The following is a 26,705-nucleotide window of genomic DNA, read 5'->3' as shown; positions in this document are numbered from 1 at the left end:
GTCACGTGCCCTGCCGCCATCTTGGCTCCGGGGGCCGCCGCAGCTGGGACGGGGTGGGCTAGAGCGGCGCTGCTGCTCTGGGCGTAGCTTTTGGCCTGGGGGAAGGGGTCGTGGAGTTGGAGGGGAGGTGGAGGTGATGGCGTCCTCGGCGCGGGAAGATGGCGCCCGCGGGCAAGCCCAAAGGCGGCGGGGCTGCGAGCACTATGACAGGGGATGTCTCCTGAAGGTGACGATTTCACTGGGCTCTTAAGAGCTTCCGCCGGGCTGGGGGTGGAGTGGACCGGGAGGTGAAACTTGGGCTTGAGTTTGTTGTCGGGCTAAGCTATTGTCGGGATAACTTCACCTCTGACTGGCTTCTTGCAATAAAGAGCGTGTTTTGTCAAGGCGACCACTGGTCCCACCTTTGTGTTGTAGTTTGCAAGCAGAGTTCTTGCTTGGCAAAAACCTGGCTTTGCCCATCTGTTACCTTATCAGGGGGTTCATGTATTTAGTTTTTTGGTGCTGGAAGTAGACAGAGGCAGCCCCGGGCCTGTGCTGGCTTTTCCCAGGATCACTTTCAGGTGTGTGATGAAATAATGGAAGGCGGGTAAGCGAGTGGAGACTCGGAATACACTTTCATTTCCTGTAGTAAGTTTTGTAGCTTGCCAGCTTCGTTTTAGCGTGAGTATGCCTAAGTCTGCCAGGCAGAAAACGTAAGCGGAAGGAATGAACTGTGTTATAGGAAGTCTTCAGAAATGAGTGGATCTTAAAGTTCACAGTGTACTGGAAGGTATAATACAAGGTTAGCTTACTGGCCTAGAGACTTTTTGAGGTACTAGTTGGGGGAGCCTGGTGGGCTGCCGTCTATGGGGTCGCACGGAGTCGGACACGACTGAAGCGACTTAGCAGCAGCAGTTAGGGTAAAGCTAAGGTGCTGTAACAAAAAGACCCAGTAGTAATGTGAGTTAAAGAATAAAATGTTTATTTCTCCTTACCTCACAATTCAAGGTGAATGAATGATCTAGTTTGATAATGAGGCTGTTTCACGTGACCAGTCCTTGGACATATTTTCTCTATTGTGTTATTAACCATGTTTGAGGGCATTTAGTCATCAACTGGGTTGCTGCCATGTCCAGGTTTCATCTGGTGGAAAGGGAGAAGGGAGCATGGGGGAAGAGGTATGCTAGCTTCTTAATACGCAGGCCCAGGAGAGGCACAGATTTTGTTCTGTGCGTATTATGTTGCTAAGAACTTAAGTCATTTGACCACAAGTAACAGCAAGGAAACAGTAGTGTAGCTGGGCAGTCACGTGTCCAGGAAGAAGGCGAGAGTCGACTTTCTTGTCTTGGACAACTGGCAGTCTTTGCCAATCTTGAAAACAAGGACTGTCTTTTACGTTTATTGTGTCCTCCAGACTTTTAAGACACAGAGTTGATGTGTGGTAAACTTAAGTGGATTAAAATATAATCATTATAGTATTTAATGCTTCAGCGTTAAAGTTGGTAAATTAATTTAATTGGAATGTCTTAAGTAGAAATTGTCTGCCTGCTACTTAATGCTGAGGATGAGTTTAGGGTATCGTGGCATTAACTTTTCAGTTTAGGGACGGCCATCTTTCATAATTCTTCTGTTTTGAACTGTAAGGTTGTGTTCAACTTGATAGAGACCTAGATGTTGAAGGGAAAACAGTGAGATGTTATGTTATCAGTTTACCAAATGATCCATTGGTTGTAACCTTTGACCTTGTTCCAGGAGGAGGAGAAGGAAAGAAATTTCTTTTTGCATTATTTCAAACTTACCTTGTCTTGCTTCTTATACTTTTGTTTTTTTCTCACCTGGGGATTAGGCACCTTGCTGTGACAAGCTTTATACTTGCCGATTGTGTCATGATAACAGTGAAGATCATCAGCTAGATCGCTTTAAAGTAAAGGAAGTGCAGTGCATAAACTGTGAAAAAATTCAGCGTGTAAGATTTTATTATATATTTCTATTTTTTTTAAACGTGTACTAAGGTGGTTTTAGAAATTTAATCAAGAATATTGCAAATACAACTTTAGCTCTTAAAGTATGCAGTGTCTTGGGTTTAATTGTAGGAAAACACGTAAAGATAAAACTGCATGTACATTAAGAAAAAATCTGGACGTTTAAGTTAGTAATTCAAAATGTTTTGGTAAATTGTATAATTTTAGTTACTTTTTGTTTTTTAGGCACAACAAACTTGTGAGGAGTGTAGCACATTGTTTGGAGAATATTATTGCAGTGTGTGCCATCTGTTTGACAAAGACAAGAAACAGTATCATTGTGAAAACTGTGGAATTTGTAGGTACTGTATGTAAAATGTTCTTTTTAAATTATTTCTAATATATCTTAGCAATAATAGTTTTTAAAATCATCTTATTGGAATATAATTATGTCAGGGAATGACTACTACCCACATCAGTGTTCTTGCCTGAGGAATTCCATGGACAGAGGACTTTCAGAATTACATCTTATGGGATGCATTAATTTTAAATGTTCAGTTCAGTAACTTTTGACAAATATGTCTACTCTGTTACCATCATCACAAATCAAGGTTAAAAAAAATTTCCATTGCCTTAAAAGTTTCTTCATGCCTTCATCATTTAACTAGCCCATCAACAACTGTGTGGCTATTTAAATTTTAAATTTGGGGTAGAAATTATGCTTTTATGTGAAGTGGCTTGTAGGAGGCTGAGGTAGAAAATTAGGGTAGATTTTTCCTTTTTGAAAATTAGTTTAAAAAATTATCACAAGTTTTTATAAAATCAACATAGGCCTAAGAATTGGATGACACAGGAAAGTAGAATGAAAACAAAATAGTCTTCAGTCCAGCCACCCACTGACAAGCTACTGTTGACATGTTGGTGTATAGGAATTTTTTTCTTTCTAAAAATCCTAAAGTGTTAGGATGTGTCCAGAAGCATATATGTAACAAATGTATGTTTTAAAGTATACTAATACATTGAACTACTGTTTTTAAGAATTAGATTGTGACCAGTGTTGGAGCTCCAAGTGTCCTATGTCAGTCCTTTCTCCTCCTTTCTATTGGAGAATTTTAAATCACTTTCCATTTTTATGTAGTGTTTTGTTTTTTGGCTGTGCCATGTGAGATCTTAGCTCCTTGACCAGAGATTGAACTCGTGCCCCTTGTGTTGGAAGCCTGGAGTCTTAACCACTGGACCACCAGGGAAGTCCCTTAAGGTAGTTGTTTTTAAGGAAGGATAACAAATACACCAAAAGATGTGACAATCATAAGCAAACCCCCTTTTCTGGTTTTTATGTCTAGAAATTTGACTTGGGTCTTTTTAAATTTTTTACATCTGTATTAACTCTTTGAACATGTAAAATGTAGTAATAATAATTGGTTTCATCTTCTCTGCTAACTCTAACCTCTCTGTCAGTTTGGATTGATTTTGATTGTTCAATTATTTTTTCAGTTGGTTTTCCTGCCTTTTGGGTGACTGTTGGTCATTGTTGGATACCAGACATTGTGATTTTTACCTTGTTGGGAACTTTTCATATTCCTGCAAATCTTCTTGAGCTTTATTTTGGGATGCAGTTAAGTTACTTTGAACAGTTTGGTACTTCTGGGACTTGCTTTTATAATTTGTTAGATGGATCTGGAGGTGTGCTTATTCCAAGAGTAATTATTCCTCACCACTGAGGCAGTACCTTCCTGAGTACTGAGCCCAGTACCCCATGAATTCTGAGGTTTTCCAGTCCAGCTAAAGGGACTAAACAGTGATACTGACTGTATCTGAGTGCTGAGCACTGTTCCTTCTAGTTTTCTTGAATGGTTCTCTCCCTGGCCTTGGGGGGCTTCTTCCCACGCATGAGCTGATGTGGATCCTGCTAAATACTTGAGGGGCTCCCCTGTGCAGCTCTGTCCTCTCTGGTACTCTGTCCCGTGAGCTGCAACGGTCTTGGATTCCTTGGACTCTCAGCTCATCTTCTCATCAGCAAGTCTTTCTGGCTGTGCTTTTGTTCCTCCAACTTGTCCTACTGCTTGAAAGTGCTCTAGGCAATAAACTAGGGCAGTTTTAGGGCTCACTTAATTTGTTTCCTGTATCTCACAGGTCGCTGTCTTTCATTGCTTGATGTTCTGTGAAACTTGTTTCATACGTTTTGTTTGGGTTGCATGGTAATAGTTTTAGGTAAGAGGGTACATAGTCTCTTGTCTGTTATTCTGTCTTGGGCAGTAGTGGAAGTCTCCTGCAGGGTTTTACCTGTAGAATTGGACAGACTGATTGTAAATTTCATCTGAAAGAGAAAATATACAGAGCTGAGCAGATTTTGAAAAGGAAGAAGAACAAGGGGATTGCCTTTCCACATAACCAAAGCATGACAAAGTGAGAGTAATTTAAATGGTATATTTTTTGTATAGGAATAGACAAATAAAGGGAAAAACTGTGTGTGTGTGTGTTCGTGCGTGTGCACACACACAGATTCACATATTTAACATATGAATTTATAGCAAAAATGGCATTTCAGATCAGGAGAACAGGTACTAAGATAACTGATGATCCATTCAGGAAACAAAAAATTGATTACTAAAATTCTATGTATTCATTAGAATATGGTTTTAGCATGTTGTAACAGAAATGCTAAATAACAGGTGGCTCAAAAAAGACATTTATGTTTCTCAGGGAAAAGTCTGAACCAGCTAGTTAAACAGAAGCCCAGGTTTCTCTTATTTTTGCCCTGCTATACATAAGATACTTCCTTGTCTACACAATTTAAAAGAACTCATATTCTTGTCAGTGGAAAGGGGTAAATAGGTGAAGGGAAGGGACACCCTTTTCTCCGAGGGGCACAGGACAGAATTCTCATTTGTCTCTTCTGTTCACACGTCCAGGGAAGGTGGGAAGTAGTTTTTATTCAGTACAGCCCTGTGCCCAGCTAATATTGTGCAGGAAGAGGATAAGAGAAATTTGGGGACAACTAGCAGTCTTACCTTTACTCTACATAGTGGATTTCAAATGGATGAAAGAAAAATATAAAAATCATGAGCTGTATTATTAGAAGTATATAGGAGAGTATGATCAGTCGGTTTCAAAAGTTTTTTCAAAATAAGAGGCATACCCTGAGGAAACCGAAATTGAAAAAGACAACATGTATCCCATTGTTCACTGCAGCACTATTTACAATAGCTAGAACATGGAAGCTACCTAGATGTCCATCGACAGGTGCATGGATAAGGAAGTTGTGGTACATATGCACAATGGAATATTCAGTTCAGTCGCTCAGTCGTGTCCGACTCTCCGCGACCCCATGAATCACAGCACGCCAGGCCTCCCTGTCCATCACCATCTCCCGGAGTTCACTCAAACTCATGTCCACAGAGTTGGTGATGCCATCCAGCCATCTCATTCTCTGTCGTCCCCTTCTCCTCCCGCTCCCAACCTTTCCTAGCATTAGAGTCTTTTCCAGTGAGTCAACTCGTCGCATGAGGTGGCCAAAGTCCACTCAGCCATAAAAGGAGCGCAGTTGAGTCCTAATGAAGTGGATGAACCTAGAACCTATTACACAGAGTGAAGTGAGTCAGAAAGAGAAAGATAAATACTATATTCTAATGCATATATATGGAATCTAGAAAAATGGTAATGAGCAATTTATTTACAGGGCAACAGTGGAGAAACAGACATAGAGAATAGACTTATGGACGTGGGGAGAGGGGAAGAGAGGGTGAGATGTATGGAAAGAGTAACATGGAAACTTACATTACCTTATGTGAAATAGATAGCCAACAGGAATTTGCTGTATGGCTCAGGAAACTCAAACAGGGGCTCTGTATCAACCTAGAGGGGTGGGATGGGGAGGGAAATGGGAGGGAGGTTCAGAAGGAAGGGGACATATGTATACCTATGGCTGATTCATGTTGAGGTTTGACAGAAAACACCAAAATTCTATAAAGCAATTTTATCCTTCAAAAAAAAATATAAAGATTAATAATAAAAAAGGGGCAGAAGCATAAGCCATAAATTGAAATATCATGTCTTTTTATTACCTAGAAATTAAAATGAATGTATGACAAAAGATATGAAAAAGATAGTTGGCATACCAAAAAATTAATTTTAATATTTACAAGTGAAAAAGGTTAATATCCAGCATATATAAAAGTGTTGATCTCAGTTGTGTCTGACTCTTTGTGACCCCATGGACTGTAGTCCACCAGGCTCCTGTGTCCATGGGATTCTCCAGGCAAGAATACTGGAGTGGGTTGCCATGCCCTCCTCTAGGGGATTTTCCTGACTCAGGGATCAAACCCAGGTCTCTTGCGTTGCACATGGATTCTTTACCATCTGAGCCACCAGAGAAGCCAGGATATATAAAGAACTCCTTTAATTTAGGTTCCTCAAAAAATTAAAAGTAGAAGTATCATATGATACCATGTGTAGTTCCATTCTTGGGGTGCTATGTGTGTGTGTGCACTTGCGTGCTCAGTCTTATTCAACTCTTTGAAACCCCATGGACTGTAGCCTGCCAGCCTTCTCTGTCCATGGGATTTTCCAGGCAGGATGGGTTGCCATTTCCTTCTCCAGGGATTCTTCCTGACCCAGGATTTGAACCCGAGTCTCTTGTGTCTCCTGCATTGGCAGGTAGATTCTTTACTCTTGTGCCACCTGGGAAGCCCCCACTCTTGCGTACATATCCAAAAAAAGTGAAAACACTAATTCAAAAAGGTACATTTGCTCGAGTTGATAATAGCATCATTTACAGTAGCCGATATGTGGAAGCGATGCAAGTGTTCACCATCAGACGAATAAAGAAGATGTAGTGTACACACACACACTATCTCTCACACACACTCTGGAATATTACTCAGGATAGTAAAGAATGACATTCTGCCATTTGCAGTATTATGGGTGGACCTAAAGAGTATTATGCTTAGTGAAGGAAGTCACAGAGACAAATGCTGTATATTATCACTTATATGTGGGATCTTTTAAAAAAAATTTTTGTGAATATATATAACAAAACAGAAACAGACTTAGTTATAGAAAACAAACTAGTAGATACTAGTGGAGAGAGAGAAGCAGAGAGGGCAAGATATAGAGGTAAGGGATTAAGAGATACAAGCTACTGTCAATGAAATAGATAAGCTACAAGAATATACTGGTGCTAAGTGGTAAAGAATCCGCTTGCCAGTGCAGGAGATATGAGAGATGTGGGTTCGATCCCTGGGTTGGGAAGATCCTCGGAGTAGGAAATGGCAACCCACTCCAGTGTTTTGCCTGGAAAATTCCGTGGGCAGAGGAGCCTGGTGGGCTATAGTCCATGGGGTCACAAAGAATCGGACAGGACTGACTATAGTGAGCTGCCTTAAGGAAGCACAGTGTGCTTCCCAGGTGGTGCAGCACAGGGAAACAGTAGCCATTATTTTGCAGTAAGTTTAAGTGGAGTATAATGTATAAAAATACTGAATCATATGCTACATACTTGAAACTTAATATACTATTGTAAATTAAGTATGTACTTGAGTTAAAGAGCTTCTTTAAAATTTTAGAAGACAAATACCCTATTAGAAAAATGAACCGAGCACGTGAACAGACAATCCACAAGAGAAGTCCAAATGGTTCATAAATAGTAAAATATGCTCTGTGTATCATTTGAGAAATTCAAGTTAAAGTGATGTTTTTATTTGTCATATAGGTAACCAGTGTTGGCTGGGGTGTGGGGAACGTGGGTGCTGTTACACATTGGAGGGAGTATAAATTAGTGCTATCTTTGGAGGTCAGTTTGGCAGTATCAGAACTGATGATGCACTGCCCTTTGACCGTACAGTTCCACTTCTCGGAATTTTGTGAAAAATTATCAATATATAGTTGACTGATGTCTATAAGAGGTATTTATTGTATCATTGCTTTAGCTAAAGATAGTAAGTTTTATCAATAAAAGAATATTAAAAAATTAAGATATATCCATATCATTTAATATTATGTAACTTTGAAGAATAAAGTGGTTCTTTATGTTACATAGAATACTCTTCAAGGAATACTGTTAAGTGAAGAAGTTGCAAAACAGGATAGACAGAATCCATTTATGTAAAAAATAAAACTCGAAGCATGTGTATCTGTATGTTGTGTGTATGCAGTTTTATAGAAGAAAAAAATACTCAGATAGATACCATTCTGTTTGTAGTGCTTACATTTGGGGAATGATGATGGGGAGGTAGGGATTCACCTCATATTCTTCAGTGTGGTTTGAACTTTGTTTATAGTGAATCTGAATTTACATATAATGAGTAAATATGTAATAAAAACATATGTAATCTTTCATTTTCACTTTTTTTTTTTTAGGATTGGTCCAAAGGAAGATTTTTTCCACTGTTTGAAATGTAACTTATGCCTTGCAATGAATCTCCAAGGGAAGCACAAGGTATGTACTTCGGTTTGTATGATTTAAAAAGTTTTATTTTTGAAAACAGCTAAAATCCTAATTTGTTTAAAAGCATGCTAACTTTCAGATGTTACTGAGTATAGTCATGTTGCTTTTTATTTTTAAGCGGTATTAAGTAAGTGTTCTAAAGTACAGACCTTAGAATATCTGATCTACAGTTCCCTTTTCTTCTCTATAGTGTGTAATAATACTTAACATCAGTTATTAGTATAACGTAGACAGCCTCTAAATTAGCCTGTGGATTCTTATCATTGGAACTGGTTTTGAGAATAGCTTTTAAAATGTATGGTACAGGAGAAATACAGAGCAGTGTAACCTTTTGTTAATATAGCATTCCTAGATAATTCAGTATTCCTTTTCAATAAAAATATTTTTAACTTGGATGTAGAAATTTTATATCATGGTCCTAGGCTTTTTAAAAATTATTTTTCATTATTTAGGAGAAAATCTAATAAGCTATCGCTTGTAGTACTGATTCTGTCCAAGAATTGAGAGAATGGAGAATCTGATGAGGGTGTTTTTGAAAAGATAAATAGGTAATGAAAAAGTGAAAGTTAGTTAACACAGTTGTGTCCTACTCTTTGCGTTCGCATGGACTGTTAGCCTGCCCAGCTCTGTCTGTGGGATTTCCCAGGCAAGAATACTGGAGTGGGTTGGCATTTCCTTCTCCAGGGGATCTTCCCCACCCAGGAATTGAGCCTAGGTCTCCTGCATTGCAGGCAGATTCTTTACCAACTGAGCCACGAGGGAAGCCCTACTAGGTAATAGCTAGCCTAAAATACTGAGGTAATAAGAGAAATTGAGGTGAACAGTGAAAATAGGGAATATAGTGATAAGTATAAGGGAGAGAGAATGGGGGCTGAATGAAGATGACTCCTAAGGATTTTAGTCCTGGCTTTAAGTACTTTATTAATAGATTGTAGGAGATGATAAAAGATTGGATTTGGTTTTACAGACTTGAGTTTAGGCTGATTAACTATGCTGTGTTGCCTTTAGATATGCTATGTTGTCTTTAGAAAACTATATACTCAGTTCTCTTGTGGTAGTTTTGTTTTGTTTCTTGGTTATTTTTTATTGTCTGTGTTAGTAAGTGGTGGTATCATCTACTCAGGTGTTTGCTAAAAAACTGGGTATCATTTATGGCTTGATGCTTTCTCTTACTGCATCACACTTAATCAGACCTTGTCTTGTCAAGTTAAGAACTCAGGTTCAATGGGCAGCCTGTTGGAGCACACATGTATTTCCATTTTTTGATAGCATGTAATTTGGGGAGTTATTTAGCTTCTCTAGATCTCAGAGGGATTTCCCAGGTTGTGCAGTGTTAGTAAAGAACCTACCTGCCAGTGCTGGAGATGTGGACTTAATCCCTGGGTCAGGAAGATCCCCTGGAGAAGGAAATGGCAACCTACTCCAGTATTCTTGCCTGGAAAATTTTATGGACAGAGGAGCCTGGCAGGCCACAGTCCATGGGGTCACAAAGCCTTGGACATGACTGAGCACACTTGAATGCATGTACAGGCCTCAAATACCTCATCTGTAAAATGGGGTAAATAATTGTGTGTTTCAGTGCTGTGGGAATTAATTGAGATAATACAGGTAATGAATTTGACATATGGCATGTAGTAAAATCTCTTTAATATGAACTATTACTATTTCTTTATCTGTAAAATGAAGATAATTTGAATAATTAAGATGTATTAGGCAATACATCTTAATGTTTCAGGTAATGTGCAAAGCCTGAAATAGTTGTGAGAGTTAACTGTTCAGTTCTTGTTTGACATACAAGAAACATGTTAATGTTCATTATTACATTTAGTAAGTTGGTATTGTTTCTTTTGTTAGTTTTTGTTATTAATGCTATGGTTATATAATTAACATCTAGTTAAACTTTTGGTAATTTTAATTTTGCTTTTAAACAGTGTATTGAAAATGTTTCCCGGCAGAATTGTCCAATATGTTTGGAGGTGAGCTTAAAATATTTTTTGCTTTGGAAATATCCCCTTTTGAATTTAAAATACTGGGTATTTATATTGTGTTCATGTAATTAACCACCTTCTTTATTTGCTTTTACAGGACATTCACACATCTCGTATTGTTGCTCGCGTCTTGCCATGTGGACATCTTTTACATAAGTAAAGTAACTTTGTTTTTTTTCCTCAAAAATGTTTGGAAATGGTGGAGATACTTTTTGCTTTATTAAAATAATGTTATATTTTCTTTCAGAACGTGTTATGAAGACATGTTGAAAGAGTGAGTGTTTAATGGGATTATAAAAAATTGTTACTGTAAGATGTCTGTTTTTTTTATTTTGCAGGCGAGTGGGGAAGGGAATGGGCAAACCTCCCAGTTACTTATACTATATTTGGATATAGTGGATATTTCCTTTGGGATGGGTAGGGTAGATGAGTACTGTTAAATGGGGCAGAGCATGTTGGGAGAGAAACACTGGACTTTGCCTTTGTCCTCATGTTTCTGTTATGCCATATCTCATTTGCAATTTGAGACAGATACCTTTCATTCTCTGGCTACTAACTGGAGAGCTTGGTCTCTGCCTGAGACAATCATAGTGTTGTAAAAAATAAAAATGCTGAGACATGTTGCTCAAAATTATTAGCTGTTTTATTAGCCCACTATGATGAGTTGCCAAAAAATCTAAAACTCTTACCAACATTTATCTAATGCTAATTTTGTTGTGGGGAAAGGATGCTAAAGTGAGATGCAGATAGTTAGAAAAGAGGAAATTTTGGAAATGTATTTTGGTCCTGCAAAATGATGAGCAGAAATTTTAAGAGCCAGATAAAAGGGAACATTTTCAGAATTTTTAGAAAGAAAATAACATGATCTGAATAATTTTTAAGGAATACAATCTTTTCTTTGCTTGAATATATTAAGAAATGAGGCTGTTCAGCTAAAAAGCAGTTTAATTGGTTTTTAAAATATATTGTGTATATTCTACAAAGAATCGTAAGAAATTCCTCTCCACTTTATAGAACTGAGGAAAAAGAAGTAGGTTTAAAAAATACCCTATGGTATAGGTAGGATTTAATTGAAAAGGTTTGTGAGATGGTCTTGAAGTATAGAATAATGCTTGTTTTAGATGGTTTATGTACCAGTTAGCCTGAGTTGATACACTCTCCATTTAATACTTGGAAAATAACTCATATTTTTATATCTCCTAGAAACTACAGATGTCCATTGTGTATGCACTCTGTTTTAGATATGAGTAGGCACTGGAGACAACTGGATGATGAGGTGGCACAGACTCCGATGCCCTCAGAATATCAGAACATGACTGTGGATGTGAGTAGAATCAATGCCTAAAAAGACTTTTCAGGTTCCTTGTTGATGCTCATGTTTATTTTTGCCCTTTTGCTCAAATCTGTCTGAAAAGTACTATTTCAGCATAGATGTCACCGTGATGATTAATGGGAGGAATCAAATAATCTTTAAATTTTAGTTATTCTGAACTCAGAGGAAAAAAGAAAATCTAAGATTATCTTTGTGGAATACTTGCCAACACTAGATGGCAGGCAAAAACTTCATTCTAAATTATTTACTTATTACTTAACAGAATCAATTGATAATCACTGAGTAGAGGTGGATTATTGATCTGCTATTTTATTTTGATTATGTTTTAATTTTAAATTTTATTTAAGGCAAGCATGTTTACTTTTTTTTTTGAAGATTGCTTTTTGGTTTTTAACGTTTATCATGCTTTATATTCTAAGACTTTTTAATTTGGTCTTAGCCTGCAGTTTAAAATGTAAGAAGTATTTCTGTGCTTTTAGTCTTGTGGAAAATGATCATCTTTTCTCCATTAATTGAGATGTGCTGCTGTCTAGTCTCAGCATAGCATATTCATTTACAGATTAGAATTGGAAAGTAAATAGCTTTCTGGTGCTTTAATAATTTTTGGACATAAAAATTTTCAAAAATCTTCAGATATTTCTACACAAAAAGATAAAAACCCCTTAACAAAGTCAAATAAAAATGACTTTCTGTGTAATTTACACTGGAGCATTTCATAATTTGTGTGGATAACTGTTAGGTCGATTAAAGATCATTTTTGTAACACTGATAGTTGTGTTATGTTTTACTAGAGGCTATAGCGTACTATATTCTGTTTAGATCATTTTTTAAAGTAACAGCCTTATTGGGATCTAATTCACATACTGTACAACTCGTCCATTTAAAATGGAGAGTTCGGTGCTTTTTAGTGTATTCTTGGAGATATAACCACCATCAATTTTAAAATATTTCTCCACCCCAAAAGGAAACTCTGTAACCATTAGCAGTCATTCCTTAATCCTCTAAGTGAGTACCTTCTCCATTTAGATCATATTCTTAATTAATTTTCAGGAGGACTTCCCTGGCGGTCCAGTGGTTAAGACTTTGCCTGCCTTCCAGTGCAGGGGTGTGCAAGTTCAGTCCCTGGTTGAGGAACTAAGATCCCATATGCCTCACAGCCAGAAAACTAAAACAGAAACAATATTGTAACAGATTCAATAAAGGCTTTAAAAACGGTCCAAAGAAAAATCTTTAAAGGAAAAAAAAAGTTACTTTCCAAATTATAATTTAGAGAAAATTTGGATGTTTTCTACTTATAATGGTGTGGCTTTTCTAAAGTTAATATTTTTCTCACATAGTAATGTACTGATTTATTTTCAGGTTAACACCTTTTTTTATTTTTTAAGATCTCAGTATGAGAAGAGACTAATTCCTAAGTGGCATCTTACTGTTGTTTTAGGGACGAACCAAAAACTTTTCTTTGTTCAACTTTAGAAAGTACTCTTTGGGACTTTAATTCATTCTTGAGGCATCTAAGACCGGAACTTAATATATTAACAAGCAAAAATATTATAAATATGTAAAAATTGTTGACTAAGATAATTTTCTAAGTGTCAGTGAAAAAATAATGAAATTGTGTGTTGTTTTGAATTATAAGTGTTTATCTGATTATTCCTGTGTTAATTTTTGTACTAATACTATTTATGTTATTTGGGAACTTTTAAAATAAGACTTCTTAGTGCAAATCCACATTTTCATTTTCTAAATTTAGAGCCACCTTAATAGCCTCTTACAATTTCCAGTGAATAAATAAAAGGTATTCTATTTATGGAAATACTTAGACTTACATATGTGTGTTTTCACATCTTCAGTATGGTTTTTTTAAATGATTTTTTGATGTGGACCAGTTTTAAGGTCTTTATTGAGTTGGTTACAACATTGCTTCTGTTTTATGTTTTGGTTTTATTTGGCTGTGAGGTGTGTGGGATCTTGGTTCCTTGACCAGGGATCTAACCTGCACCCCCTGCATCGGAAGGTGAAATCTTAACCACTGGACTGCCAGGAAGATACCTCTTCAATATGATTTCTGAGGAATTATTTTGAACAGACAGTACCACTTTCGTTTGATAAGGTTTAATTTACTTAATTTGAATTCATCTCTTTTCAGATTCTCTGCAATGATTGCAATGGAAGATCTACAGTTCAGTTCCATATATTAGGCATGAAGTGTAACATTTGTGAATCCTATAATACCGCTCAGGCTGGAAGATGTAGAATTTCAATAGATCAGCAATGAACAGCTTATATTGCACTGGAAAAATCAGGATTTTCTGATAGAAAAAGGCTATCTTTTTGTCATAATGCATCACAATCTATGCATTAGAGTTGACATGTTTTGTGTTAGTGTCACAGCATAAAAGCATATTATAAGACTTCAGGATTCAGGGTCTCTTTATAGAATTATCATAGCTCTACATTGAACGAAAGGCACCATGCTTGTGTTTTGATTTAAAATTTCTTTGGTGTCAGTTGTTTGGAAGTCAGTGATGTTTGCCACTGAAATTCACATCCATAGACTTCTTATACTTCCTTGGAACTTTAAGTGACACTATGCATACAGAATTCATTTCTAGTTCTTGATAGAACTGTACTTAATTCTCAGTATTATCCTTGACTTTTTAAGGCCTGTGCTATAATGAGGATATGTTCTATCTTACTGTTAAAATCTAATTATATATACTTTCGAATTTTTAAGACAGTCCTTTGGATCCTGTAAATGTGAATTTTGATGTAATAACTGCTAATAAAAATATATTGAAACTGTATTTTATAGAAAGTGTTTTCCAATGTTGTTTATTTTTGGTTCAGAGCATTATAGTCTAATGATGTAAAAGAAATCCATTTTTCTTTGTTGTGAGGTATTCTTCCATAAGAGTAAATGGGAAAAATGTAAAATAACAGAACTCTTCTAAGCCTTAAGACAATCAACGTTGAAAAAAATTGTTTTAGTTGCGCAAAATTATTTTTTCAAAGAATAATGTATTCATTCAGTCAGCAAGTATTTAGTGAGCAGCTATTATGTGCTGAGTATGCTTCTAGACAATATAGAGACAACAGTGAACAATAGAGATGAAAGCTCCTGCCCTCAGATTCTAATGTTCCTCATACTTGACTAGTTTTTCCTTATTTTTCTTATGTATGCAGTGGTTATCTTTGTTGTGAATGGGATGGGTTCTTTCTTCTCAGTGCTTGAAAGTAGGTATGGATGAGTCAAAGTGGCATAGAATGTAACTTTTTCAGGGACTCGTGATGGAATTGAATATACCTCTTAATTCATAAACATGGTACACAAAAATATTTGATCCTCAGCTTTTTTTTGCCTTTTATACTGTTCTTGGGAAAAAGTTGCAAAGAGTCAGACACGACTGAGCAACTGAAATGAAATTTTTTATACCAGTGTCCTAGTATCTACTTAGTCTTGTTTATAAAAAGCTTTGGATAGGAAGTAAAATGTGTATATATTGATTGACAGGTATTTTATTAAACACCAGTTATGTTTCCAGCTTTGATCTAGTTGAATCTCCTGTGTATAAGGAAAGTGGCTTTTTAAAAATCCTCATATTTCTTGTACATTTATTTCTTTTGTTGAAATCTCTTTACCTGACTAAGGCAGCAGCATTTATTTCCAGTTTTGGGCCCAGATCTTTATATTGTCTGCTTTTTTTGTGTTCTCTCCCTTGGTCTGTTTCCTTGGCCTGGGCAGAGCATGAGTGCTGATCTCGATTTGGGGAAGGAATGGGATATCTTTTGTTATTTTTCCTTTTTAAGGCACTAAGTGTTAGGTGATTTATTATACAGTGAAGGAGAGCAGAATACGCCATCACAGAATATGTCTTTTTGGCATAAAGATTATTTTGATCTGAGTATTTTTGCGAAAGAGCTGTGTGGAAGCTCTGAAAAGATAGAAGTTAAGGTTTTTAAGGGAAAGTTACATTTATAAAGGAAGTTTTCATTTGTAAGGGTCTTCTCTGTACCATGAAGAGAAAGATGACTTGAAATCGCAAGATTATCTTGTCAGTGGAGAATGTGTCCGCTTAGACCTGTATAACAAACCTAGTAACGGGCTGTCTTGTTAGGTGTTACAAGTCAGTGTGCAGATAAGGAAAGACTAGTTTTCCAGTTGTGTTACTTTTTATTTCTGTTATCTAATCTGCTAAACTTACTTAAATCATACGGAGTTATAAAAATTTTTTGGCCACACCTTGGAGCATATGAGACCTTAGTTCCCTGACCAGGGGTCAAACCTGTGCCCCCTGCATTGGAAGATGGAGTCTTAACCCCTGGACCACCAGGGATGTCCCTATACTATTGCTTTTAATCATAGAATTATTGGCTGTGTGAGTAGCAGTGAGTATGTAGTAGTAACAAAGCTCTGATTGGAACATCTGCTGTTTACAAGTCTTACGCATTAGCATTAATCATCATGATAGTTCTGTAGGGTATATGTTGTCTTCATTCCATGGATGAGAAAGCTGAAGTTCAGAGATGAAATGCTTGAGTTAGTGAAAGGTACTCAGAGCTGGGAATCAGGTCCAAGTCTATGACCTCAAACCTACTATATCATGCTGCCTTTAATTCAAACTTCCATTTTGCTGAACTATTCTTGATAGCTAAGTCATGCCGGAACTCCTGAGTTGATAGACCTTTCATTTTTAGATGTCTTCTTTTAACTCTAAATCTGATTAGGTATATCTTCGGTTCAGAATCCAGATTTGTCCGAAGTAATGCAGAATTGGGTATGTAAAAGCTTGTTTATGACATCCAATCATGCATGAAGCAGTTTTCAAATGCCTTTGAAGTCAGGGTACCAAGGGTTTCTTCAAGAGTTTGTCCATGACATGTCAATTCAGTGCTTAAAATCCTTCAACAGTTCTCATTGACAAGCATAAGTCCCTTAGTGTTCAGTATGTAATACTTAAAATGAAAAATCTTAAAAATAAGTTTTGGCTTGTCCTGAGTTAAAAATAGCTATATTGTAGGAAATTGTAGGAAAGAGGAAAAGAAGGTAAAAAAAAAACTTTCAGAGATTACTACTGTTAACATGTTGTTCAATGGATAACTTCATTCTTTTCTTGTTCATAGAGACTTTAGAAAGCTTGTAGGAATGAATGTTAAATGCTTAGTCTGATCTTGTGTATGGTGGTATGGTAGAATTATTTGTCCTGAAAATAAGAATACCTTGCTGCAGAATTTGTATGTATTATATTAATTTAAATACCAATAACTCAGTGTGTTTATGAATTTCATGGTGCATAGAAGCTTGTTGGCCCCTTTTGTCACTGACGAAATGTGTATCAAGTTGTTTACTTTTTACCTCTTGCAGTTTTTAGAGTTTTCTTAACCCGTATATGGATTTCTGTATGACAGTAACTTTACTTCATATTTGCAGTAGTACTGTTGTTCATGGTGTCATAGATTTTAATTTTGAACTCAGTTTTTTTTTCTAAAACCTATTTTCATATTGTACACATATTTTTCTTTTAATTTGAAAAATTTTGGTTGTAAACCAAAATAAATGCAAGTAGTAAAGAGCCAACATCCTGTCCTGTAAGTTAGTTAAGTTGTGTCCAACTCTTTGTGACCCAATGGATTGCAGCATGCAGGCTCTTCTGTCCTCCACTTTTTCCTGGAGTTTGCTCAAATTCATGTCCATTGAGTCAGTGATGCTGTCTAACCATTTCATCCTCTGCCACCTGTTTTCTCCTTTTGCTTTCAATCTTTCCCAGCATCAGGTTCTTTTCCAATGAGTCAGCTCTTTGCATCAGGTGGCCAAAGTATTGGAGCTTCAGCTTCAGCATCATTCCTTCCAATGAATATTCAGGACTGATTTCCTTTAGGATTGATTGGTTTGATCTTGCAGTCCAAGGGACTCTCAAGATGTTTCTCCAGCACCACAGTTCTAAAGCATCAATTCTTCAGCACTCAACCTTCTATTATGGTCCAACTCTCACATCCGTACATGACTGCTGAGAAGACTGTAGCTTTGACTCTCCATACCTTTGTTTGCAAAGTGATAGCTCTGCTTTTTAATACACTGTCTAGGTTTGTTATAGCTTGCTTTCAAAGGAGCAGGTGTCTTTTAATTTCATGTCTTCAGTCACCGTCCACAGTGATTTTGGAGCCCAAGAAAATGAAATGTCACTGCTTCCACTCTTTCCTCCTCTATTCGCCATAAATTGGTGGGACGTGATGCCGTATGAAAGTGGAAGTCTCAGTTGTGTCAAACTCTGCAACCCCATGAACTATACAGTCCAGGCAATTCTCCAGGCCAGAATAATGGAGTGGATAGCCCTTCCCTTCTCCAGGGGATCTTCCCAACCCAGTGATCAAACCCAGGTCTCTTGCGTTGTAGGTGGATTCTTTACCAGCTAAGCCACCAGGGAAGCCCAAATCTTAGTTATTTTGAATGTTGAGTTTTAAGACAGCTTTTTAACTCTCCTCTTTCACTCATCAAGAAGCTCTTTAGTTCCTCTTTCTACTATTAGAGTGGGGTCATCTACATATCTGAGGTTATTGATATTTCTCCCTGCAATCTTGATTCCAGCCTGTGATTGACCCAGCCCAGCATTTCGTATAATGTACTTTGCCTGCAAGTGAAATAAGCAGGCTGACAGCATATAGCTTTGTCTTACTTCTTTACTAGTTTTGAACCAGTCAGTTGTTCCTTGTCTGGTTCTGTTTATTCTTGATCCGCATACAGGTTTCTCAGGAGACAGGTAAGGTGGTCTGGTATTCCCATCTCTTTAATAAGAATTTTCCACAGTTTGTTGTGATCTATACAGTCAAAGGCTTTAGTACAGTCAATGAAGCAGAAGTAGATGTTTTTCTTCAACTCCCCTTGCTTTCTCTATGATCCAGCAATGTTGGCAATTTAATCTCTGGTGCCTCTGCCTTTTCTAAACACAGCTTATATATCTGGAAGTTCTTGGTTCACATACTGCTGAGCCTAGCTTGAAGGATTTTAAGCATAACCTTGCTAGCTGGTAAAAAGAGTGCAATTGTGTGATAGTTTGAACATTCTTTGGCATTTCCCCATTTGCCTTGGGATGAAAGCTGACCTTTTCCAGTCCTGTGACCACTGCTGAGTTTTCCAAGTTTGCTAACATGTTGCATGCAGCACTGTAACAGCAGCATCTTTTAGGATTTTAAAAAGCTGGAATTCTGTCACTTCCACTATCTTTGGTCATAGTAATGCTTCCTAAGGTCTATTTGACCTACACTTCTTGATGTTTGACTCTATTGAATGATCACATCATCATGGTTATCTGGGTCATTAAGACTTTTTTGGCATAGTTCTGTGTATTCTTACCACCTCTTTTTAATCTCTTCTGCTTCTTTTAAGTCCTTTCTGTTTCTGTCCTTTATCATGCCCATCTTAGCATGAAATGTACCCTTGGAATCTCCAGTTTTCTTGAAGAGATCTCTAGGCTTTCCCATTCTATTGTTTTCCTCTGTTTCTTTGCATTGTTCATGGAAGAAGGCCTTATCTCTCCTAGCTATTCTCTGGAACTCTGCATTCATTTGGGTGTGTTTTCCCCTTTCTCCTTTGCCTTTTGCTTCTCTTCTTTCCTTAGTTATTTGTAAAGTCTCAGAAAGCCACTTTGCCTTCTTGCATTTGTCTTGTTGGGATATTTTTTGGTTACTGCTACCTGTACAATGTTACCAGCCTCTGTCTATAATTCTTCAGGCACTCTACCACACCTAACCCCTACATCTGTTCATCACTGCGAGATACTGGAGTGGGTTGCTATTTCCTCCTCCAGGGGACCACGTTTTATCAGAACTCTTCACTATGACTTGTCTGTCTTCAGTGGCCCTGGCACGGCATGGTTGGTAGCTTCATTAAGTTACATACACCCCTTCACAACAAGGCTGTGATCCATGAAGGAGGAACTTGTAGAGAATGAGATAAATAACCTCTTCCTCTTATGAAAAAGGGGAAGTGAAAGTGTTGTTCGCTCAGTTGTGTCTGATGGACTATACCTCTCTCCATGGAATTCTACAGGCCAGAATACTGGAGTGGGTAGCCATTTCCTCCTCCAGGGGATTTTCTTGACCCAGGGATCAAACATTGCAGGCAGAATCTTTACTGTCTGAGCCACCATTGGCCTGACCTCCAGGGATGGTGGGCTGTGATACCAGGTAAGACCTACCTTTCACTCATCTTGAGAGTGAAGCAGTGCTTACTACAGAATGTCTGTGCACTTTTTCTTTTTTTCAATCAAATCATGTTGCTATTCTAGGCAAAGAGCAGTATTAGAATTAGTCTGTCTCCTTCTTTTGACCTTCTTTGTGAGTTTATGTACTTGTTGGGGCTATTTCATTGTAAAGATAAATACCTTTTTTTTTTTTTTTTAAATGTGAAATCATAGCCTTTAGAGCTGGAAGAGTGTATAGTCCAGCCCACTCTTATTTTGCTTGGTCAAACTGAAGGCCAGCAAACTTCAGTTTACTTGCCCAAGCTTTCCATGAAGGCCTGCAAAGGAGAAGTTTGTTATTTTCTGCATCAGTATTTCTTCTGAGGCTATGTATAATGTACATCATTGGAGGCAGTAATAAATAGGGTTGTCCTCTTTGATAAACACCAACCCAAGACATATAGACCAGGAGAGATGATCTGGGTTGGGAGAAGTAAGACATGAGGAATATCGGAGGACAGGAAACGTGAAGGAATAAACAAAGCATCTTCTCTAAGCTGTACTTAACCAGTGTCATAGTGGGCATTGAAGTCTAGGTATATCCAAACAACTCAGGCTAGTCTAAAATTTTGGGGAGGGGGCCAGAAACAACTCTTTAGTTGTCTGATGTCTTGAATTCTATGTTGTATGTTGCATGAGTAGCTGGATGAAAGAAGAAATGGCTTGAACTTTGAAAGCAGAAACAAAGCAGTTCACATTCTGTCAATCTAACAGATACTTGCATGTGACCTTGGGTCAGTTCTTCCCAGACATACTACTCTCTGTGAAATAGATAGTATATTAAAAAGCAGAGGCATTACTTTGTCAATCAAGGTCCGTCTGGTCAAGGCTATGGTTTTTCCCGTGGTCATGTATGGATGTGAGAGTTGGACTGTGAAGAAAGCTGATTGCCGAAGAATTGATCCTTTTGAACTGTGGTGCTGGAGAAGACTCTTGAGAGTCCCTTGGACTGCAAGGAGATCCAACCAGTCCATTCTAAAGGAGATCGATCCTGGGTGTTCATTGGAAGGACTGATGCTAAAGTTGAAACTGCAATACTTTGGCCACCTCATGCAATGAGTTGACTCACTGGAAACGACTCTGATGCTGGGAAGGATTGGGGGCGGGAGGAGAAGGGGACGAGAGAGAATGGGATGGCTGGATGGCATCACTGACTCGATGGACGTGAGTTTGAGTGAACTCCGGGAGTTGGTGATGGAAAGAGAGGCCTGGCGTGCTGTGATTCATGGGGTCGCAAAGAGTCGGACACAACTGAGCGAATGAACTGAACTGAACTGAATGACAGCCTCATAGGGATTGTGTGGTGAGGTTTAAATAAGATAAAAAGTCTAAAACTAAGAACAGTTCCTGTGTGTACTGGGCTTTCAGTAGACATCCAGGCTCATACCCTTCCTGTTTGCAGTATTGAGATGATCTCCAGCATGTGCTCCCAGTGAACTGTAGTAATATCCCCAAGTCTCCTGTGACTGGAACCGAGTTGCTCTGTCCTTTTTTTTTTTAGAACTTATTAAAACTTTATTTTTTTTATTGGAGGCTAATTATTATATTGGTTGGTTTTGCCATACGTTGACATGAATCCGCCCCGGGTGTACATGTGTTCCCCTTCTTGAACCCCGTTCCCACCTCCCTCCTCCCCTTATCCTCCCTCTGGGTCATCCCCGTGCACTAGTCCCGAGCATCCTGTATCATGTGTCAAACCTGGACTGGTGATTCGTTTCACATACGATAATATACGTGTTTCAATGGCATTCTCCCAAATCATCCCACCCTCATCCTCTCCCACAGAGTCCCAAAGACTGTTCTATACACCTGTGTCTCTTTTGCTGTCCTCTGGGAGTTGGTGATGGACAGGGAGGCCTGGCGTGCTGTGATTCATGGGGTCGCAGAGAGTCGGACACGACTGAGCGACTGAACTGAACTGATACAGGGTTATCATTACCATTTTTCTAAATTCCATATATATGCATTAGTATACTGTATTGATGTTTTTCTTTCTGGCTTACTTCACTCTGTATAATAGGCTCCAGTTTCATCCACCTCATTAGAACTGATAGTACAGCCACTATGGAGAACAGTGTGGAGATTCCTTAAAAAACTGGAAATAGAACTGCCATATGATCCAGCAATCACACTCCTGGTCATACACACCGAGGAAACCAGAATTGAAAGAGACACATGTACTCCAGTGTTCATTGCAGCACTGTTTATAATAGTGAGGACATGGAAGCAACCTAGATGTCCATCTGCAGACGAATGGATAAGAAAGCTTTGGTACATATACACAATGGAGTATTACTCAGCCATCAAAAAGAATACATTTGCTCTGTCCTTTCTGAGGGAGGGTTTTTTCCTCCTCTTCCCACCATACAGGTTTCACTTGCCAAGTAAACCAGTCTTCAGATTTGGAACACTCAGTGACTCTGCTCAGCTGATTTATTGGTTGGTGCATGAAGCAGTCAGATTGCATGGGCCTTGAACTTGTTATAGGGGAAATCCATTCTCTTTGTAAAAGCAGCTGATGAGTTTTAGTGAGGTTGTGATGAGGGACATTACTTTTGGGGTCATTGTAATATATGCTGATTAGTCAAAAGAAAAAAAAGCCCTAAATTTAGAAGGAGAGAATCTTCTAAACTTCAGAATGATTTTATTGTGGTTAGGAGATTAGATTGCTTCTTAATTTCTCTGCTCAGCTTGGGACAAGTAATTTTCCTGGCAATCAGTCTTCTCCTAAGTAAAAGCAATAATGAAAGTGAAAGTGTTAGTCGCTCAGTTGTGTCTGACTCTTTGCGACCTAATGGACTGTAGCCTGCCAGGCTCCTCTGTCCATGGGATTCTCCAGGCAAGAATGCTAGAGTAGGTTCCCATTCCCTTCCCCAGGGGATCTTCCCAACCCAGGGATTGAACCTAGGTCTCCTGCATCACAGGCAGATTCTTTACTGTCTTAGCTACCATCTAGTAATAATTCTGGATATATTTAAAGAAATAACTCTCCCTGCCCTCCTTCCCCACAGTAGTCACAGTTGTATCTTAGGCAGTAGAGCGGAGTGTTTAAGGACATGGACTGTGGAGACAGATCACTGGGATTTGTATCCTGGCTCTGACATTGTTTGCAGTGTGACCCTGGGCAGCTTGTTTAACCTCTCTGTGTTTCATGGGTTATTTGTGGAGAGTAACCTTACTTCCGTAAAGGGTTTAAACAAAGATCGACTATATTATGATGTCCTGGCTACCTCTTGAGATTCTCTGCCTGGCTTCCTTTTCCCTTTCCTATTTATTACCATCCAGCTAGACACCCTGATTGGATTTTCATTCTTTACTATTTTGCTCAAATTAAACCACATAATTTTCTTCCCTTCTCTGATTTATGCTTTCACATCTGCCTGTGATGATTGGCAGCCTTGGTACAAAAATGCTGGAGAAGCCTGCAGGAAGAATTAGCCCAGTGTACCTTCAAGTTTGTTTCCTGACAGCAGAGGGTGCCACAATGTTTCTGGCGATAGGAATGTTTTGTGCTGAATGATTTTTCTTCTACCTGGTACTTAAAATAAGAGCCTTCTCAGGATACTGACATTGAGGCCTTTTATTATCTATTATATAATAATGACACAAACCAACAAGAGTGCACAGTCTTGAATAGTTTTAAAGTTTAATTAAGCATGTCTGTTACCATCATACTTCATATCTGTTTGTATTCCTTGGGCCAGGTTTGTACAGGTGGAATATTTTCAAGAGTATACAGCCTGTGTTATCTGCAGCTGTGTCCCTATATGTTTTGGAAAGGGCAAGAGAGGAGGGAGGCGGAATGGTGAGCAGTAAGGGGTGGAGGTGGAAATCTGGGAGCAGGTAACACTGGTGCTGGAATGATGTAAATTTTGGTGGCAAGGGAAATCTGCAAGCTGAGTAGGGCCAGATGGACAAGCCCTCTGAGTGGCAAAGTGCCGTTTGGCTTGCTAGTAATTGGGAACTGATCAGAGCCAGAGAAACAAATGTGCATGCCAAGGGGGACCCAAAGTATGGCAGATTGAATTTTCTAAGATGGCTGCAACAGAAATCTTCATTCCACATGCTCATTTCCCAATGTGACATTGACACTCCTCTCATCAAGACAAGGGACCTAGTTTTCTTCCCTTGAACGTGTGTGACTAGTGACTGTGGTTGAAGTGATGTTTCCTGAACTAGGTCAAAAAGCTGATAGACTTGCTACCTGGGATATTATAGGGATGCTCGCTCTGGGAACCTCACCACCATGCTATGGGTCTATGTGAGCCCATGAGAGCCCACGTGTAGTTGTTCTGGCTGACAACCTCCGCAGACATCCCAGCCAACAACCAGCTGGCACTGATTGCCAGATTTAGGAATGAGGGAAACTTATTGTAACTATGTGACAGACTGTAAGTGAGAACAGCCAAGTTCAACCTGGTCAAACCCCAGAACCATGAGAGATAAGAAAATAATTGTTTAAATACAAGTTTTGAGGTGATTTGTTACCCAACAATAGTAACTGAATTATAAAGTTAAGGTCCATCAGCCGGAGGATCTGGGATAGGAGAGTTAAGTCAAGGTTGAATATCCAAAGTGAAAGGTAAGCAACGGAAAGGAGTGTGAGCATCGCAGAGGGATGAAGACGGAGGGAGGGTGGGGGTGGGTAATGAGGGCGTCTGATGAGGCATGATTGCTGAGGGGGTCTGTGACCTGGCCGACTACTCACCATCCTGCTCTTCTTGCCAGTAAGCTAAGGTTGTAGCTGCCTTCACTCCTAACATTTTATCGTGGAAAATTTAAAACATGTAAAAGTGAAGCAGTTGAACCCCATATTCATTGCCCAGTTTCACCATGACCAACTCATGGCTAACTTTATATCCTGACTTACTTTCCCCTTCACTTTATTTTGAAGCAAATCTCAGTCAAGATATACTGTGTGTGTGTTAGTTACTCAGTCATGTCTGACTCTTTGTGACCCCGTGGACTGTAGGTGGCCAAGCTCCTCTGTCCATGGGCTTTCCCAGGCAAGATTACTGGAGTGGATAGCCATTCCCTTCTCCAGGGGATCTTCCTGACCCAGGGATAGAAGCTGGGTCTCTTGCATTGCAGGCAGATTCTTTACCATCTGAGCCACCAGGGAAACTCAATATTATATTATCCCTACATATTTCAGATATAGCTCTAAAAGATAAAGACTATTTTAAAAACATAACCGTAATGCTACTGTCATACCTAAAGCAATGAGAAATGAACTGTGCCATGCTTAGTCACTCAGTTGTGTCCAAATCTTTGTGACCCCATGGACTGTAGCCCTCCAGGCTCCTCTGTCCCTGGGGATTCTCCAGGCAAGAATACTGGAGTGGGTTGCCGTGCCCTCCTCCAGGGGATCTTCCCAGCCCAGGGATCAAACCTATGTCTCTTGTGTCTCCTGCATTGGCAGGGGGGTTCTTTGCCACTAGCGCCACCTGGGAAGCCCCAATAATATCAGTACTGCCGCAGAAATAAAACACAATCTACATGTGAATTTTAAATTATGGTTAAAAAAATAAAAAGATTAATAGATTTTAGGCTTCTCTGGTGGCTCAGATGGTAAAGAATCTGCCTGCAATGCAGGAGACCCACGTTTGATCCCTGGGTCGGGAAGAGCCCCTGGAGAAGGGAATGGCAACCCACTCTAGTGTTCTTGCCTGGAGAATCACATGGACAGAGGAGTCTGGTGGGCTACAGTCCACAGGGTCTCAAAGAGTTGAACGTGACTGAGCAACTAACACTTCACTTAATCTAGAAGCTTGATCAGATTTAAGCTAAATTTTTGTCAAGACTACTTGAACGTTACGTTGTGTTTTTCCATAAAGTTCAGTTCAGTTCAGTTGCTCAGTCGTGTCCGACTCTTTGAGACCCCATGAATCACAGCATGCCAGGCCTCCCTGTCCATCACCAACTCCTGGAGTTCACTCAAACTCATGTCCATTGAGTCGGTGATGCCATCCAGCCATCTCATTCTCTCGTCCCCTTCTCCTCCCGCCCCCAATCCTACCCAGCATCAGAGTCTTTTCCAGTGAGTCAACTCGTCGCATGAGGTGGCCAAAGTATTGGAGTTTCAGCTTTAGCATCAGTTCTTCCAATGAACACCCAGGATTGATCTCCTCTAGAATGGACTGGTTAGATCTCCTTGCAGTCCAAGGGACTCTCAAGAGTCTTCTCTAGCACCACAGTTCAAAAACATCAATTCTTCTGTACTCAGCTTTCTTCACAGTCCAACTCTCACATCCATACATGACCACGGGAAAAACCATAGCCTTGACTAGACGGACCTTTGTTGGCAAAGTAATGTCTCTGCTTTTTAATATACTATCTAGGTTGGTCATAAGGGGACACATAATAGACAGTCAGTGTTATGTCTTAGATCCGGTATATATTAGGGCTTGAAGATTATTATTCATCTTTTGCTTATTTGGTTCAGTTCAGTTCAGTCGCTCAGTTATGACTGACTTTTTGTGACCCCATGAATCGTAGCACGCCAGGCCTCCCTGTCCATCACCAACTCTCAGAGTTTACCCAAATTCATGACCATTGAGTTGGTGATTCCATCTAACCATCTCATCCTCTGTTGTCCCCTTCTCCTCCTGCCTTCAATCTTTCCCAACATCAGGGTCTTTTCAAATGAGTTAGCTCTTCGCATCAGGTGGCCGAAATATTGGAGTTTCAGTTTCAACATCAGTCCTTCCAATGAACAGCCAGGACTGATCTTCTTTAGGATGGACTGGTTGGAACTCTTTG

At 39.0% G+C, this 26,705-nt stretch overlaps 1 protein-coding gene across 2 annotated transcripts; it reads left to right on the top strand.

Moving 5' to 3' along the window:
- The first annotated feature begins 3 nt into the window (after nt 1–3).
- Nucleotides 4–14,510, top strand: RCHY1 (ring finger and CHY zinc finger domain containing 1). Of its 2 annotated transcripts, XM_055434518.2 has the most exons (9): nt 13–226; nt 1,826–1,945; nt 2,187–2,302; nt 8,298–8,376; nt 10,317–10,361; nt 10,471–10,529; nt 10,621–10,647; nt 11,577–11,697; nt 13,853–14,510. In XM_055434518.2, exons 1-9 carry the CDS (start codon nt 137–139, stop codon nt 13,979–13,981), a joined length of 786 nt encoding a protein of 261 aa, XP_055290493.1. In that variant the 5' UTR covers nt 13–136; the 3' UTR covers nt 13,982–14,510. The 2 variants fall into 2 exon arrangements, with proteins under 2 accessions (XP_055290494.1, XP_055290493.1); XM_055434519.2 differs by lacking the exon at nt 1,826–1,945 and having other exon boundaries at nt 4–226.
- The last annotated feature ends 12,195 nt before the right edge of the window (nt 14,511–26,705 follow it).

This window comes from Moschus berezovskii, chromosome 5 (assembly GCF_049115385.1).
Source record: "Moschus berezovskii isolate FMDL1 chromosome 5, NW_MosBer_1.0, whole genome shotgun sequence".
Classification (NCBI taxonomy): domain Eukaryota; kingdom Metazoa; phylum Chordata; class Mammalia; order Artiodactyla; family Moschidae; genus Moschus; species Moschus berezovskii.
The sequence above is the reverse complement of the archived record's forward strand: the minus strand, read 5'-3'. Positions and strand labels throughout refer to the sequence as shown.